The sequence below is a fragment of the Sitodiplosis mosellana genome, unplaced genomic scaffold (assembly GCF_009176505.1).
Source record: "Sitodiplosis mosellana isolate CC-2019 unplaced genomic scaffold, AAFC_SMos_1.0 Smas_scaffold_14, whole genome shotgun sequence".
NCBI classification, from domain to species: domain Eukaryota; kingdom Metazoa; phylum Arthropoda; class Insecta; order Diptera; family Cecidomyiidae; genus Sitodiplosis; species Sitodiplosis mosellana.
In genome coordinates this window covers 28,584-45,808 of record NW_022595256.1, presented here as the reverse complement: position 1 = coordinate 45,808, position 17,225 = coordinate 28,584, and the positions used below count along the sequence as shown (strand labels likewise).

The window sequence follows — 17,225 nt, the reverse complement described above, 5'->3', positions numbered from 1 at the left end:
GCAGAGTGCATTGAGTTGACATGGACTATGATTTGAAGCGTAACTAGAGCATTTGATGCTAATTATGAATAATTCAAAATTGATTTCAGACATAAGAATATTAAGTTGCCAACTCATGGATGGCTACAACAAAGCACAAAATAAAATTTTACAATAAATAATAAGTGTAAACATCACAGATAAGTATCATCATTTCTATACACATAAGAGAATGTATGGGGAACAATTCGTCAGTCTTTTAGTATCGATTTTGCTGTGTGATTCGTGTGCGATGAGTCGAATACCACGTAGGTGGTTGGTACCTGGGGCAGCCCCACTCTTGTTTGTTTCAATCAGCAGCAACCTAAATGGCATTCGGGCAATATGCGTTGTATATCAATAAGCAATACTGAAATAATGTTGAAGAGTTAGAAGTTGCTGTGGAAATATGTCTTGTTTTCAATCTCACCCATTTATTTGGCCCTGTGTAAATGAACAAAATTCATCACTATTATGGAAATGAAAATAGGAAAACAATTGAACCGCTGCGACAAACAAACTCCCTCAGAAATATTCTGATGTGCAATATACAGTAAAACCTGTCAATTACGGAACCTGGGAATAGTGGAAATCGTGTCAATAGTGGAAAAAAATTTAGCCGTTGAGCTCTCCCATACAAATTGACCTTAATAACGGAAAACCGAAACTCCGAATAGTGGAAAAAAAATTCTTGACGAAATTTTTTTCGTCTTTTATTCATCTCTTTTTCATACTAATTTTTTCCTTTATCAAAACCAATCATCATAAAAATTGTGCAGTACAATTTCCATTACATTCATTTCAGTATTATTTTTCACTTTTGTCTGCCAAAATCATTGCTTATTCATTCAAGCAAACAAATTTTTGACGCTCCCAGTAAAAACATATTCACTAGATCAGTGCATTTACATTAAGTTTGGTAATCATTGTTTAATTTCATGAAATGCAGAATTCATAGCACAGTGCTATATATGTATACATATACATTGTTACGTTTACAAACCCACGTCTACATAATCTTTATATGTGTTGACCCAATGAGTTAATGACCCATTAACTAGCAGGGTTCTTATTTTGCTTTAAATACGCGAAATTTTCAAATACTTGTAGGTATTATTACTTTGGTTCTAGAAATAAGATCGTCAAATGTAAATCGAATATTTCAATAACAGGAAAAAGTGAACGACTTTTATTCGAACGATTCATATTTATAGCATTTGGATGTTACTGATTGAACAGGTAAAACATGTTTTGATCAAAAGGTTATTTTGGAATGAACTTTAACAAAAACAACAACCTATCACATTTGCCGAACAAACGGAAGTTTTTTAGATCGTAGTGGTCGCGATTCTTCCCCAGCACACAATACCTTCAACAACAGATTGAAAATGGACCGCTTAGACATATCCCATCAATTAATGCTAAATTGTGATTTGCCAATTTGGACGACATCGATTGAATTTCGTGAGGAAAATTTTAATCGACTTTATTCTTTGTTGAAATTACTTATCTATCATTGATGTTGATTTATTTTCCATTTCATTAGGATGAAGGCTGAATGACTGAAGTCATTTATGTTGATGGATCCTAAAGATTCCACAAATAATACAGGGAAGTACATAGTAAATTGAATACGTGATTTAAAGTGACACGTTTCTATACTAATTAGATTGTTTAAATTGGACGTTGTTTATGTGGAGGTGAGCTGAACTCCCATTGTAAGTCGAATTGAAAAAATAAGACATTTTAAGGAAAATTTTCAAATAAACGAACAAAAATAATTCATTGAATTTTTTTTACGATTTATTCAATTATTTATTTCATTAATTGGAATAATTTTTGCGACATTATTGACTGAAAAGTAAATGAATTTTCAAACTACAATCTAAAGAGTGTTGATAAATTTTTTCTGTTGCTCTTGTGGTTCTATCAACTTTATAACATAATCAATTTTCACGTGTTCCTTTTTCCTCGCAACATATTCTTTTTCATTGCGGTTGTAACATTCCTCTGCAGAAGCAACAGTACAATAGAAAATAGTTACTTCAGGAAAATGCTCTTTATCATTTAAATGATTCCTGAATCGGCCTAAAGCAGCTCTGGGTGAATCTGTGAAGTAGATCCCATCCCCATTTTCTCTATTTGAAGGATCAACTCCCTTAACATGAGGAAGATCTGAATTTTTATGCAAACCTTCTTTCAAGATGCCCAAAATGTTGTTGGGATATGTTCCGTGAAACAATTGTTTTGTTCCGTCCGTTGCTGCTACGTTTCCCATTTCATTTCCATTTTTTTGCTTCACTTTAAAAATATGTTCAATGACATATCCGTAAGTATCTTCTATATTGATCAATTCCTTCATGCGATTGTATTCTTCATCATGATGGGGAACTGAGGTCAAAGTGATATCAAGATAACTACTGTAAAAATATTCCAAGGCATTAACACGATTCTCACAATTAATATCCAATCCTTGTCTTATTCCTGTCAGAAGTGTTTCGGTTATACGCTTTAATCGATCTAACATCTCTCTTTTTGCAATTTTATCTCTGGGTACAAAGTTTTTTGGAATCAAATCGTCTAATTTATTGATTTCTTCCTCTTTATTGACATCATTACATTGCTCAAGAATGTGGTCAGCTTCAGGAAAAACATCCATGCTTAATACACCGAACGGCATATAAGCGCGCAGTATAAACGTGAGAAACTTCTTAACATCTGGATCCAAGTTTGATGGGGGTTGATCTTTCAAGAATTGCTCACCCACGAATAGAAATTCGACTTTTAGTTGAGGTCTCTCATAGATGTGAAGATATTTATTGAGTTCGGATCTATACTCATTTTCCGACGTATCACGTTTGTCACCAAAGATAGAAACATATTTGACCCTGTGTAAATAAACAAAATTGATCACGATTTTATCTTTTTTTATTGATGAAAAATTCATTCAACAATTAATTTATGCGCATTATTAATATAACCACATTCTTTGAAAATAATATTAAATAATACTAACTCTCCGGTTGGATCTGTATATTTAATAAATCTGCAAAAACGGAAAATATGGAACTCCTCAACTCGATTCATTTTTATCTTGTGAAATGGCACTTCAAATTATTTTTTTGATTGAATATTGAATATTACTCCCGTTTGTGTATAAACAGATTGTTGACTAAAATTGTACTGATGCTTACTTTTTTTAATACATGGATGTCAGCTCCATAGAAATTGAGAACGAGCGCTGTGTATGTTTAAATTTATACACAGCGCTATATAAACATACACTTACACATACACATACTCACATTTATGAACGCACGTCGATTAATTTTTTTATGTGTTAACCCAATAAGTTAATGACCTATCAACTACAAAGGGGTCTTGTTTTTGTTTGAAAATGCGGGAAACTGTCAAACACTTTGGGTCGTCATATGTGAATCGAATATTTCAATAACAGGGAAAAGTGAACGATTTTTCGACAGTTGATTCATATCTACAGCATTTGGATGTTTCTGATTGAACAGATAAAACATGTTTTGATCGAAAAGCCATTTTTTGATGAATAACAGAAACAACAACTCACATCATTTGCCAAATAAAAATACGTCTCTTAGATCGCCGGTTTGGAATGCGAGACCGATAAAGTACGCAAATACAACCATGAGATCAAAAAAGACGATTATGCAATTCACAATGGAACCTTTTTGATTGCTTTCAAGATCTGGATTTCAGAGACAAATGGGTGTCACGTACTCATCAGATGAATATATAACAATTTTTCTAATCAAAAAGTCATCGATTTTGGGTTCATATACAGTCATGGAAATTTAATTAGGACCGGCATTGAAATTTCAGTTTTTTCCCATTAATTCTGTTATTTTACAAAAAAATATTCATGAAATGATGTTTATGAGAATATTTGAAGTTTTTATAAATGGACTAGACTATCAATTTCATTATTTTCGGTAATGGATATCATTTATTGATGAAATTGCCCAAAAACTGCGGGAAAAATAATTAAGACCTTCCATACAAAAAATGACAAAATTTTTCGAAAAATCGGAAAATTCATCATTTGTTTGACAAAATTCACTCCACCGATGGTCGTATTTAATTGAAATACATTTTTTCCACATTACCATTTAATAGATTTCAAATTTCTTAACAAATTCGAAAAGTTACAGACGGATGTAATGTTTGTACTTCGTTAGCCTTGTAACACAAACCGGCGCTGTTGAGAAAATTGAAGTTGTACTTTCCCTGCACCAATTTGCGGCTTTTTTCGCATCCGTCAAAATCAATGATAACAATTCAATTCAGCCAATTCCTTCTTCCAATTGAAACAAACATGTGTTTTCTGATGGCTGAGCATCTCAGCATTTCGTAAGCTACGGATATATCCGAGCATATCGACGACGCATAATGTATAATACCATGGCATGTGTTGCTACGTGCAGCCGCAACGACTCGACCGGACCATGTGTATGTTGTTGCTGCGTGCAGCCACATCAACTGAACACACTCCGGTCGAGTCGTTGCGGCTGCACGTAGCAACAGCAACACACGCCACTGTATTATACAGTATGCGTCATCGATATGCTCGGATATATCCGTAGCTTACGAAATGCTGAGATGCTCAGCCATCGGAAAACACATGTTTGTTTCAATTGAAAGAAGGAATTGGCTGAATTGAATTGTTATCATTGATTTTGACGGATGCGAAAAAAGCCGCAAATTGGTGCAGGGAAAGTACAACTTCAATTTTCTCAACAGCGCCGGTTTGTGTTACAAGGCTAACGAAGTACAAACATTACATCCGCCAAGGTAAGGAAGAAAAGACCATTCGCAATGGAAGCTTGTTGATTGCTCGCATGGAAGACGACTTCCAGAGACAAATGGGTGTCACATACCAAGCAGATGAATAACTCACAATATTTCCAATCAAAAATTCATCGATTTATTTGTTCCATTCATTAGATATGTAAATAAATTTGTCTTTTATATTTTTCCTTCATTAATAATTCTTCATTCCTGCAATATTCATAAAATTTCCATATACATGTCATAGTGGTATTTACACAAGAGCTCATGTGAAATCAAAAAAAAAAAAACAAAACAAAAATAGATGAGTTCGATTATAAATAATGACAAACGTAAATTCCATCATGTAATTTGACGCAATGCTAATTGACTTAAGCAGTAAAGAAAATATTACAACAAATAACTAATCCATAAATTGTGTGTGTGTGTGTTTTTTTTTGTCTTGTTTTTGGCTACATTATATCGATACACTTTACACTATCTAGATAATCGAGAAATAATGATTTAAAAGAAATAGTAATACATGATGAGATTTGATATATATAATTTGACAATCACTTCATTTGTTAGTTAGTTAATTAGTTATCATCCAAGAGTGGGAGTTCGTCTTCTATGTCATCGCCACCGCCACCAACGCCAATCTTTTTCAAATAACGATTCCGTATTCGTGGACTGGATGATGTAGCTGCACCATTCTCAAGCGGGTGGATATTTTCAGCTGAATCACTGTTCGCTAGTTTCTCATTTGCATTACTTGATCTGTAATTAGACGAGGCAAGTGTATTGCATTTGAGTTGTTAATTGCTATTAAATCATAAATAATCAAATTGCAGTCTTCGGAAATATACTCACGTCAATGCCAAATGTAGTTCACGTTCATGCGGTGTCATATTCAAAACGCAATTTTTGTTTGCGTTATAAATCCAAATGACCACTGTCGCGAACAGAGCAACTAAGGAGAAAGAACATTTTGGATTAGCCAGGGAATTTAAATAGAATCCGTTTATATTTGATCTCACCTCCTAGCCAGCAAATGAAGAATATCTCAAGCGTATAATACCCACCACGATCCACAATCATACCGGCAAACATTGAAACCACAGCCAGACCAAGATTTTGAACGGATTGGCAGCTAAAGAAAAACAAAACACAAACAGTTAGTGCCATTGAATGGAAAAAACGGATGCAGTTGAGACAAACGTACATTCCATAGGCAGTGCCAAGTTGATATTCGGGAATAATAAGAGCAACAAGAGGCCACAAACTACTGGCAAGCATCGAATACGCCAATCCCATTGAGATCTGTGAAACCGTATATAAAATGTAGATAAATATTCCGGTAAACGATAGTGTGTATCACATTCAACTCAGATAAGCTATTTAAAGTACTCACCATGCAAACATATGGGTTAACATATGAAAAGGCGAGGAATGAATGAGCACAGATCGTAGCAATAATTGATATCAACATCCAGGAAACATTCTTGCCGGTTTTATCAATGACATAACCAAACAATGGACTCGCTCCAGCTGAGATAATGTACACTAATGAGTTGATAAAGTTTGCATCCTGTGCGTCAAAGTCATATTTCTGCATGAAAAACATCCTAGATAAGCGATGCACACATTAATTGATCAATTAGTAATTGTGACAGTGATGTTTGATTAATTGTTCCGAATGTACTTACTTGCCCAAAGCGATAAATGGGAAAATGGCTACATAATACGCAACACAAATGACACTGACCATCCAAAATGTGACTTTAAATGTTTTCACATCACTCAATTTAGCAATTTCACCGCCTGGATTATCGTTTCGCTGCAAAATCCGTTGTGCCCGCTTATCGAGCCAACCAAGAAGCATAGCACAGGTGAACGACATCAGACAGGTCGTAAACGAAATTAGCAAGACAACGCCGAGGCACATGTGTCCAGTATACCATTTGCTAATGTATTTGTAAATTGGTTCCATCACATTGAAATTGACAGTGCTTCCGACACGGGCGAATGACAATTGCAAACCGAACACCATGTTCAATTCTTTGCCCTTGAACCACAGTACGGCATAGTTATTCTGTGCGACAGCCAGTGACTCAGCGCCAATGCCGAACACAAAACGGCCAAGGATCATCATCCAATATGCATCAAGAATCGCACCAAAGGCAACAATCAATTGGCCAATCATCAGGATGAACATGTAGAGAATTGTGCCGAAACGAATGCCAAATACTCTGCGAAATTAAAGTGTGCATTGATCTGTATTCAAAATTGTGTGCATAGATGGGAATTCGAAATACTAACCGGTCAATTAGAAAGCCACCAATGAAGCAGAGCACCACATTTGGCCATGAGTAAATCGAGTACAACCATGCGAATTGCGTTGTGGACATATCCATGTCCTTCATGAAGTAATTTTGTAGGGCTCCAGGATTGTCATAGCAAAAGTAAGAGGCTGCAAATGGAATAGGAAATGAAATGTCAAAAGAGTTTCAACAGCAGAGTGAACAATTTAAAATGTATTATTATTTGAAAAAGAAAATTGACGCCGAAAATGTTCAAAAATATTTACCAAATCCGACTAAGCACATCAAAATCAATGCTATGAAGCGATGACATGTCGATGAAGGATTACAACAAGCTCCACCGAATTCATTTCCTGCATTCAATTCATCATCGTTAAATGTTCGTCGACTTCGATGCTCGTCTTCGTCACTATGCAATATTGGCGTGGATAGCTCGTCATCCACACCCATTTTTCCTGCAAATATCAAAATACACGCTATTAGATTGAATAACAACTCATTATAAAAAAGAGTGTATGCCACCATTTCATAACAAAAGGGGCGGAAATTAAATGAAAAAAATCGAATGAATGAATTCTTTATCCCACAATTATGCGTTCAAAGAACTTATTAACATAACAATAATTGCTAATCAATGGACCTAAATCGGAGAACAAATAGCGTAATTGACAACGAAGGGAATCGATTTGCGATTGAAAACTAACCCGCATGTGGGCCCCGTATACTGAAACATGATCAACTGTTATCATCTCAATTGAGACACGACACATAGAGAAACGTGCAGTAAAGGGACAACGATTAAAAAATGTCTGCGTCATTTCGTCTCGTATTGATACAGTATACATGGGAATCAGTAAGTTCAACCAATGAAACCGATGGCAAAGGTTTTTGGCTGTTTTATTTAAGTATGATTGCGCCTATTTTATATTTAACGGTCTTTTTTTTTCTTCCAAATTTCTGATAATGTTCCGCGTACATGCAAATGATTACGAAATATTTCATTCGTATTATCGAGACAAATTGTTCGGTACCGTTTAACGTTTTATCTTCTTCCTCTTATATTCCGTTCCCACAATGCGTATGCGCAATTGAAGGCGCAACAAATGGTTCAACGATTAATTTTCAACTAAACACCGTTCTTCGTTCTTTGAAGTCATTTCACACTGCGCTTTTTGTTCAAGGAAAAAAAACAACAACTATGACACATTGTCATACCCACTAATATATGCCCGAAATCGAATTCATTCACTCGAATCGTGAAAAAATTGATAAAATTTGCTTAATAAGTCATTCAAAATTGTTTTCGTGGAACTTGAAAATGGGCAATGTATCACAGAGAAAAGAAAAAAACAACAAACAATATGAAAAAAAAAACATATGTTTTTTTATTGCGAATCTGTGTATTTGTTTGCCATATGGAAAAAGTGTATTTGATACTTGATACTGATAACGTCATCAAAATATAGAAAACGCTCAATGAAACATTCGTTGAATTAGTTTTTCTTTGAATAAAATTTGAAATGAATGCGAATTTACGCATTTAAAAGCCACAATGAATAAATAATACTTGTCAAGAGCAATGAATTTATGGCGTTTGAACCGACCTTATGTTATCAAGCAACTATTTTTGCGTCTGTTTTCTCTCTTTTTTTTCTTACAAAGTTTTTTTTTCTTCGCGTTAAACAAAATAATAAATAAATAAATGCACTTGTTCTAGAACGACGTATAAATGCAAGCCAATGCACACAAAATGAACTATGAAACTAGACTGAAATGAAAGTAAATAGTTCACGGTTTTGTAAACATTTTTCACATAAACATCTCGCTTCAACAAACTAATCGCAACTTCTGTCACACATACGCTCAACACAGCACTGATGAGCCACTTGAATTATGTGTTTAGATTTGTTGCTTTGTGTTGACATATCTCTCTGGATACAAAGATTGGAAAGTGACAGCATTTTTTGTGTGAATCGTGGAAATATAAACGCACTCATCCCGTTCGTTGGACATAACCTCACATTTCTGTCGTCGGTGATGATATTCAAACACAAAAACAATAACAATAACAATCGAATGTTCAATGAAACACATTTTTCTGAAGCAAATTATTTATTGAATGTGTAGGTAATAGTTTCAATTATTTGATTATTAGCGCGTGCTTTGGAATAAGTTAAATTAGGCGGTAATTGCTGGTCTTGCTCCAGATTCGATGATGTCTCCCTTCAATCGTTGGAGTTTGAGCGGGAGCAATTGAACCATTTCCTTGCTCACACCAACTTCGGCTTTCATCTTATCTCCGACTTCCTCCTTTTGCGAACACAACGCCACAAACTTTTGGTAACTTTCCAGGCATATTGACAAATTCTTATACTGCAAATGCTTGTCGGGCGTAATGAACTTGTAACTGATTCTGGCCACTTGGAAATATGAAAATGCAATCGGTATCATTTCGTCGATACTAAGGTCTGATTTGAGTTCTTCAGTTTTTGCTTGGTAATACGTTGAGATGAATTCAGTGAAATTCTTGCGACTCTTTGTGATGAGTTCGTTAATTTTCTTCAGAGCATTTGGGTTGATTACAGTATTTGGCTCTTTCTGACTTAGCTCAAACATTTCCAATTTGATGTCAAGAATATTGGAGTACGCAGTGCCCAGCTCGTACAGCAATTCTCGTACAATATTCATGTAAAACACTTTGTTCAGTTCCTCGAGCAACGCTTCAAGCAAATCAACTCGTCGTTTATGCATTTTTGCCTGATTCGATGGGTCACTTTCAAAGAATGCTAAATTCTTGTAGGCCAAAGCATGGTCTTGAACGATTTTCGAATATTCCGTTGCTTCTGAATCGATGGCATAGTACGATTTTGCTTTTTCAATCCATTTTATTGTGTTTAAAAATACAGGCTTAGCGTCGTCCACATCTAACAAATAACGATCCGTGATGACGTTCTCAAACGCCTCATCCACCTTTGAACCGAATGTGAGACGATCTGTTATTTTCAAGTTTTTGATATCTAAAAAAATAATGTTCAGGATTGGTTTATGAATGAAAGCGATGCAATTATAGAATTTCATTGATTAGTACCTATTTCATCGTCTCTGAGTAAACGATCACGAGAGTCTGACATTAAGTTTAATGCGTACTTGACCCAGCAACGATTGACATCTGCCATACGATGATTGAAATTATCCTCGGCGGCCTTCTTCTCGTCATCGGTCATGCCAGGCTTGAGCAGATTATTCTGATGTTCCAACAAAATTTGCGTAGCTGCAGCCAGGTGGTGTCGTGCCTAAACCATAGTTAATCCATTTGGATTAATTGAAAATACGAACTTCATATTGGAAATGAATGCTATACCTCAAGGTAACGATCGTTGGTGCAAAAATATTGTGATAAAGTTGCCGCGTTTAAAGCCCAATCGATGGGTTCAAAATCGCCTTCAATGAGTTGCCTTTTCAGCGTCGTATGGCAATAAATGGCAGATTTCTCCAAATCACCCAGACTACCAAACACTTGAGCTAAATAGAACAGCGTCAATACATTGATTTTCTCCAGCAATTTCTCTCCGCGACCATTCTCACTCTGCGAATTGCCATCGAATATGTCATGAATGGAAAGTGCATCCAATTTCTTTTCCTTAAACGAATTGCAGCATGTTTCGGCGTTGATGAGAAAATCTCTGGCCTTTTCAGTTTCACCTCGATTCATCCACATCACACCACTTTCATTCATTGCATTCAATGCAGCACAAATGATTGCCGGCTCTGTTTCACGGTCCTTGACCAATTCAAGTGCTTCGTTTAAATATTTTTCACCAGTTGACACTTCCTCCGTAAAGTTATAAATCTTTCCTAAATCCACGGTGATATGAGCTAAAATGAGCTGTAAGGCCTCCAAATCGTCTGTCGCATCCTTGTTGCCAGGCGCGTCCATGTGTTGTTTAATGGTTTGCGATATGTCCAAAAGAATACTTCTGGCTTTATAATGTGACTTAAACGGTTCGGTCTGTGGATCGGATTTACTTTTTTCAATGATCAAAACTTCGGTTTTTCCATACTTTTCTTTTAAATCACTGAACAATTCCTTTGTCGATGTCATTTTTGCGATTCACTTTTGTTTCGAACACGATCCGGCTAAAATACGTTTGTTATGACTCAAAGAGTTGAAAATATGTGTGAAATCGATACAAGTTGTCAAAATCCAATGGATACGTTCAAAGCTGACAGCGAATGGCTACAGTGAAGCGCAAACCATTTGAACAGTGCAGAGCAGTGGATTTGCTATATTCTACAGGGAAATGAATCCATGTATAAAATACGTTATGATGATATATGCAACGACCTTGAGAACATGACAATAGGTAAAACAACACTTGGTACGCCACATAAAAGCGAGATAATTATAATTAATCTCACTGAAACACTCTTGCAAATTTGCATTCAAACAAAGGAACACAATGGAACAAAAAAAAACATGCTGCTGTATGCGGAAATCTGTGTAATGCCAACAACGGATAGAGTAATGTATATGATACGTACAAGGCTTCGTTAAAAGGGGTTGCGAACATGGAAAATGGTACGGTGGTTGAGCTACACAACTACATATATGTGCAAACACTTAAGACAATTGAATTGTGGTATGCTAGTTTTCCATCGAGAAAACCGCGAAATCATCCATGTTCGCAGTATGCCCAAGACTTTACTGGAGATAGCACGTACCACAACATCAGCGCACGTCCAAGCGACCGAAGTCAGAGGTTATCGCGATAATTTGATTTCTCTGTGCTTTCAAGTGCGTAATTCCATTTCGGTAAAACGGCAAATTTTTTTGTTCTGAAAATTTCGTGCTCCTTGTGTTTACGTGTTGAAATAGAAAAAAAGTGTTTAAAATTATCCTTTAACGTGATAGGTCAGGCAGAATTGTGGAGCAATAGATTAAAGTTAACCTTATGTTTGATCTTGGTATTTTTGCGACGACAAAATGTGCTTTCCATTCAATTTATGAATTGTATTATTCAGTTATACCCAATAGAATACCTACCCACCTTCAAAAAGCACCTTTTTCACAAATTTGAATAAATAAATTGTTTGTTTGAAAAACATGCAAAATTTTTCGTTTGTCTACATCATTTGCATGCATAAATGATAACTTGTGTTTGTGCCAGCACACCAAATGAAAATTAATTAAATATATATTATGTAAACGACGAAAGAATGTGTTGTTTTGAAGCCGCTTATGGAATTGCAAAAACTTCAATAAAAGTGTGAATGTGTGCAGATAATTTAAACTACTGGGAGAGAAAAAAATTGAGAATTGAACCAAATAAGTGCAGTCATCGTTGCACATAAACCATTCATACCCCCATTTAAAAGTTTCACATTCGTTTTCACACATAGAATACGTCCGCGACAATCCAACGGATTGCAAGACACGCTGGCTACAAAACGCTTTCTTTTCCTCTCCGCTTTTTTACTCTGTCTCTCTCTCTCTCTCTCTCTCTCTCTCTCTCTCTCTCTCTCTCTGTGGCTGTTTCGCTATTCTGTCGTCACTATCATTTCGAACTTTTCTATGTATTCATATAATGAAAATAAACGGCAAACAACCGCGATTGCATCGACCTACAAACAAATGCCATTAAAGGCCATTTTCGAAATTAAATCTATGTCCAACCAATGTTTTATTGTTTTTTTTTATACCGTAACTATTTTCATACTGAAAATAGCGAAAAAAGGACAATAACATTTTCTCAGTGGATCTTGTGTTATAAAAATACTTGAAGTTCAAGTCCCGAACATTTAAAATTGTGTTAAAGATTTCTTCATGGGATATTTCATAGCAAATTCAAAAATACATTTTTTCAATTTAAAAAAGGTTAACGAAGTATTTCGACGTTGCTAAGAAAACATGGAACCGAAATATTCGCGAAGGCACAACGCGCTGAATGTCTATTATGTTTACGTATTTTGGATGTTATTCACAGGTAAGTGAAAAATGAGAAAAAAAAACTGTAAGACACTTTGTTAGGAGAGAGTCATTCACGCAATCATTTTTGGGACAATCGAATTAAGTAGAAAAGATCTTAAGTGAATTAATCTCAGTCTCCAGGGTTTTAGATAATCGGTCGTTTGCATTATCATCGAACAGCAGAAAATTATCACTAATTTTTCCACGTCACCGTCACACATGCTTTAGACAGTCGACAGGTAGATAGGATATTGAGCCTTCAATGTGTAGATGAAATCAAACGACCACCTTTTCGTACATCGTGTACTAGGGCTGTCAAAGTAGCATACAATTGTAATCAATCAAATATATCGAACATGAACACACAAAAAAGCCAACACCATTACACCGTGTATTCCATGTTTTCCGTTTTACATTGAATGCCAATGAGATTGTTTAGCTGCTTGTTTGACTTTTATTCAATGCGCGCAATCAGAATGTAAACAAAGATGATTGGCTCCGTAAAATGATGGGTAATTTTTGATTTACATAAGCTTTCGCTATTAACGAACCACTAAAGTTAATGTAAATGGTTAATGTGAATGCTTTTAAGGGCGAAAAATTGAATGATGAGCTGCGATGAGATGAGATGGCATTAAATCTATTTTAAGGTGCGCCACTCGGTCCGTATCCTTGGAAAATTCAACTTAAGCTCAAGTGGGAATCAGTGGAAATAAAGGCAATTTGAAGTCGGTTGTCAAACAATGCAATCACTCAACGTCGTTTCGTTCTCGAGAGCGATTGAATGAGACAAGAAAAACTGATGAGAAATCGGTCGACAAGCCGAATGTCTGTGAGCTACTTTCCGTAGCGCGGAACATAGCAAAAAATCAAAGATGTTGCACCCGAAAAGAATAAATTGTGTCAACGACTTGATGGCGCCGTTCGAATCGAAGGGGATGCGTGTATATGTGTGTATTGTTTGCCTGGATATTGGCAGACCCATAGCATTTGAATGTGTTCCTCTCCTCTCCATCTCTTACGCGTCCCGTCAAGTTACGCAATTTATCTGTTTTTTCTTCTTCTTCTTCTTCTTCTTCTTCTCGGTTTCGGTTCATTCATATTTCTGCGAATTCTCACTATTACGCTATTTTATTGCGCCCTATTTTACACTCGTGCATATATCGAATATGGAGCGATTGGTTGTGCTATAAATGGCCACAAAGGAATGGGCTCAGTGCAAAACAGCGCATAATGGTTTGAACATAATGAAATTGATTACAATTTAACAGCATTGAGTGGATTATCCGCATAAAAATAGCATGGCCTATACAATGTGTATTTCACTCACACACAACAGCCAGTGCACGTCATTAGTGCATTGACATTTATTGTGACGACTTTTTTTATACTAACGTATAAAAAAACGGCCCATAAATGTTTTTAAAAATATTATTGAAAGACGATATGGCACATAATCCTTTTATTTTTGCAATCAATTTGTTTTATCGTTCAAAAACGATATAAAAGATTAAAAATTGCTTGGTCGTTCAAAAAAGCAATAAAGCAAAAATTTGAAATGTAAAAAGCCGATTCTTGACGTTGATAAATTCTTGTTTCCCTTCTTTTCAATATTAGAGCCTTTCGGAATGTGTGCATCGGAGGAAAAACAGATATACGAGCCCAAATTAATGCCATCGATCAACGAAGTGGTGCATTTCGAAAACGATTCATACATAGTCACGTGTGATGGAGTGGGTGCTCGTGTTCGATGGTTTTCACCCCAAAACACATGGGTTGACCCGATAAATCGGGGTACCAACGTGCATGTTGAAGAGAAAAACTTTGAGTCAGCATTGATTTTCGCATCGATAACGCTAGAAGATAAAGGAAATTGGACGTGCGAGGCTGAAGACAACCCACAACGGATTGGATTCAACATGATTGTGTACAGTAAGAGAGCTCTCTATTGCTCCAAATGAATTTGATTTAATTTACATGTTCGATTCATATATACATTTTCATTGCTTATCTCTCTTCAAGAACCGATTTCATTTCTCGATCCACAAAACGTACAAAGTGTTAAGGAAAACGACGATGCGGTCATAAATTGCCTGGTCACTGGTGACCCAGAACCGACAATAACCTATTACTACAATGGACAGCCGTTAAATAGTAATGTTTATCTTGGAAGAAACTTTACTTTTTCGTTTGCCATTCTAATAAACTGCCGCTCTTCATTATAGTTGATTCGAAGAAATATCGAAGTTTAGCAGATGGTTTGCTAATCAAAAATGTTTCCAAGAGTGACAGCGGAGAGTATACGTGCAAAGCATTTCAAATATCATCAGCATTAAGTAATGTCGAAGAAAAGACTATTCGTTTGAATATTCAACGTAAGAAAAAACAGCCGGATTTTATCCACCGTTGAGAGTGTAATTAGTATAAAATAAAACTTTTGCAAATTAATTTTGCAGATAAGCCAATTCTACCGGTGCGTCGTGAGAGTGCCGATATTCAGTACGGTTACGTTAAGGGTTCTGCTTCATTAGCTTGCGAAGCAGAAGCACAACCGCCGGGTATGTGTTTTTTGTCATAAAACTTTTGTCATAGATGCCCATGGGCAACTATTCAATTTCGCCCATTTCAGCAACGTTTCGATGGTATCGCAACAACAAACATTTGGATCCAGAGCATTATCAAATCACTAGTGGTGAACATATCTCCATTCTACAGGTAATCATAATAAATTTTGTTTCTTATTTTACATCAAATGGAAAAGTTTCCAATATGTTTTTCCATTTTCAGATCCATTTGAATAGTTCAAAAGAGTTTGGTGATTACGTGTGTGAGGCTAACAACAGTTTAGGGACGTTGAAACGAAATATTCTGCTGATCAACGGGACGAAACCAAATGCACCACTACACATTACGTTGCGAGGAGTAAACTCAAACACTTTTGACTTGGATGTTGGTGCAAAAAAGATTGGCCCACGAGATCCGATGGATATAACTGGATATCGATTTGAAATTGTCTCAACCGAAGAACATCGTAACAACGGTGGCAAATGGATGAATGCAAGGGTAGTTCTTAAGGATTTCACCGACGGTGTAACTTATTTAATAAACAATTTATCTCCAAACACGACATATTTGATCCGAGTAGCGTCGAAGAATCCAGCGGGCTTGAGGTAAATTAAATTATTCAATAATTATGATTGATAATAATGGATGAGTTTTTTTTATTTTTATTTTGCAATCAGTGATTGGATGGGTCCAAAAGAGTTTCGAACATATGAGAAAGCCGGATTGGGAACCGATAATCCATCGATGGGAATTCGAGCCACGTCACAGAATATTGTGATGAATTTGATTCATCTGTTGATACTTTACATAGCCTGGAATTAGATTAGACGGTTATTCAATTTTTAAATGTTTTACATTCCAAGTATACATGGACAAACAATGTTTTTTTTTGACGATATTGTGGAATTGTGTCCGAACCAACACATCGAATATACACAACACACACACACACAGACACGCATAAAATACAATACATTTTCTGCCTAAATGAACTAAAACGCAGCTATTGGAAGCAGACGAAGTTGATCTGTTACGCTAAAGTTGCTCCACAGCATGCATTTCAAATATTCATCATACAATCACAGTTTAATGGTATGCCTTTCACACTCAGCTCTTTAAAAACAATTCGAATGTTTGAGATTTATTGAAGAAATAAAAACAAAGTTTTATGGAATTAAATGTAGAATTGTGAATTTAATTTATTGAATCGAATGTGGTAAATGGAAGGCTCGCTTAAATTCTGAATGAGAATTTCTCATCTCATAAAAGACACTACACTTACATATAAGTAGTGAGGTGTGAATTAAATTTACAAGCTTTGAGTCTCCACACCATAAGAACATCTTAAAAATTAACGACTATCAAATTATAACACTTTGTGGGCGAGTGAATGGTCAAAATAAACACCTTGAGAACCTAATGCATTATTTTCATAATAAATTAACTAAAATCAAATGGTATTTGAATTGGAGCCGTCGTAAGTACACAAATACTATTAAGTCTTTTAAGTATTTAAAGTGCTGCTGTCAAATTTGCACCGAATATTTGCC

The 17,225-nt window shown here is 35.7% G+C and overlaps 4 protein-coding genes across 8 annotated transcripts; 1 reads left to right on the top strand and 3 right to left on the bottom strand.

The window, feature by feature from the left end:
- Window positions 1-1,903: 1,903 nt before the first annotated feature.
- On the bottom strand, window positions 1,904-3,105 carry LOC129567946 (uncharacterized). Its single transcript, XM_055445336.1, has 2 exons — window positions 3,035-3,105; window positions 1,904-2,906 (listed from the first exon to the last, which is right to left on the bottom strand). The coding sequence occupies exons 1-2, from the start codon at window positions 3,103-3,105 to the stop codon at window positions 1,904-1,906; spliced, it is 1,074 nt and encodes a 357-aa protein (XP_055301311.1).
- A 1,847-nt stretch (window positions 3,106-4,952) lies between these two features.
- Window positions 4,953-8,998, bottom strand: LOC129567962 (major facilitator superfamily domain-containing protein 1-like). 3 transcript variants are annotated; one of them, XM_055445360.1, is made up of 9 exons: window positions 8,747-8,998; window positions 7,409-7,597; window positions 7,141-7,291; window positions 6,528-7,070; window positions 6,233-6,446; window positions 6,044-6,141; window positions 5,859-5,971; window positions 5,692-5,791; window positions 4,953-5,598 (listed from the first exon to the last, which is right to left on the bottom strand). In XM_055445360.1, exons 2-9 carry the CDS (start codon window positions 7,590-7,592, stop codon window positions 5,418-5,420), a joined length of 1,584 nt encoding a protein of 527 aa, XP_055301335.1. In that variant the 5' UTR covers window positions 7,593-7,597; window positions 8,747-8,998; the 3' UTR covers window positions 4,953-5,417. The 3 variants fall into 3 exon arrangements, with proteins under 3 accessions (XP_055301335.1, XP_055301336.1, XP_055301334.1); XM_055445361.1 differs by lacking the exon at window positions 8,747-8,998 and adding an exon at window positions 8,174-8,318; XM_055445359.1 differs by lacking the exon at window positions 8,747-8,998 and adding an exon at window positions 7,783-7,867.
- Window positions 8,999-9,235: 237 nt separating this feature from the next.
- LOC129567963 (KIF-binding protein) lies at window positions 9,236-12,619 on the bottom strand. The gene is made up of 3 exons (XM_055445362.1): window positions 10,504-12,619; window positions 10,231-10,435; window positions 9,236-10,159 (listed from the first exon to the last, which is right to left on the bottom strand). The coding sequence occupies exons 1-3, from the start codon at window positions 11,242-11,244 to the stop codon at window positions 9,321-9,323; spliced, it is 1,785 nt and encodes a 594-aa protein (XP_055301337.1). The 5' UTR covers window positions 11,245-12,619; the 3' UTR covers window positions 9,236-9,320.
- On the top strand, window positions 11,830-16,854 carry LOC129567964 (roundabout homolog 1-like). 3 transcript variants are annotated; one of them, XM_055445363.1, is made up of 9 exons: window positions 11,830-12,054; window positions 13,018-13,126; window positions 14,728-15,042; window positions 15,133-15,264; window positions 15,336-15,485; window positions 15,567-15,668; window positions 15,740-15,825; window positions 15,898-16,280; window positions 16,353-16,854. In XM_055445363.1, exons 2-9 carry the CDS (start codon window positions 13,051-13,053, stop codon window positions 16,495-16,497), a joined length of 1,389 nt encoding a protein of 462 aa, XP_055301338.1. In that variant the 5' UTR covers window positions 11,830-12,054; window positions 13,018-13,050; the 3' UTR covers window positions 16,498-16,854. The 3 variants fall into 3 exon arrangements, with proteins under 3 accessions (XP_055301338.1, XP_055301339.1, XP_055301340.1); XM_055445364.1 differs by having other exon boundaries at window positions 11,832-11,955; XM_055445365.1 differs by having other exon boundaries at window positions 11,833-11,937.
- The last annotated feature ends 371 nt before the right edge of the window (window positions 16,855-17,225 follow it).

Coding starts and splice junctions, on each gene's coding strand:
- LOC129567963 (XM_055445362.1), bottom strand. CDS start 11,244: ATGACATCGACAAAGGAATTGTTCAGTGATTTAAAAGAAAAGTATGGA. Junction 10,436..10,503: donor CCAACGATCGTTACCTTGAG/GTATAGCATTCA, acceptor ACTATGGTTTAG/GCACGACACCACCTGGCTGC. Junction 10,160..10,230: donor ACTCAGAGACGATGAAATAG/GTACTAATCAAT, acceptor TTATTTTTTTAG/ATATCAAAAACTTGAAAATA.
- LOC129567946 (XM_055445336.1), bottom strand. CDS start 3,105: ATGAATCGAGTTGAGGAGTTCCATATTTTCCGTTTTTGCAGATTTATT. Junction 2,907..3,034: donor TATACAGATCCAACCGGAGA/GTTAGTATTATT, acceptor TTATTTACACAG/GGTCAAATATGTTTCTATCT.
- LOC129567962 (XM_055445359.1), bottom strand. CDS start 7,852: ATGCGGGTTAGTTTTCAATCGCAAATCGATTCCCTTCGTTGTCAATTA. Junction 7,292..7,408: donor GATGTGCTTAGTCGGATTTG/GTAAATATTTTT, acceptor TTCCATTTGCAG/CCTCTTACTTTTGCTATGAC. Junction 5,599..5,691: donor GAACTACATTTGGCATTGAC/GTGAGTATATTT, acceptor GTCTAATTACAG/ATCAAGTAATGCAAATGAGA.
- LOC129567964 (XM_055445363.1), top strand. CDS start 13,051: ATGGAACCGAAATATTCGCGAAGGCACAACGCGCTGAATGTCTATTAT. Junction 15,265..15,335: donor CAATGGACAGCCGTTAAATA/GTAATGTTTATC, acceptor TCTTCATTATAG/TTGATTCGAAGAAATATCGA. Junction 16,281..16,352: donor AAGAATCCAGCGGGCTTGAG/GTAAATTAAATT, acceptor TTTTGCAATCAG/TGATTGGATGGGTCCAAAAG.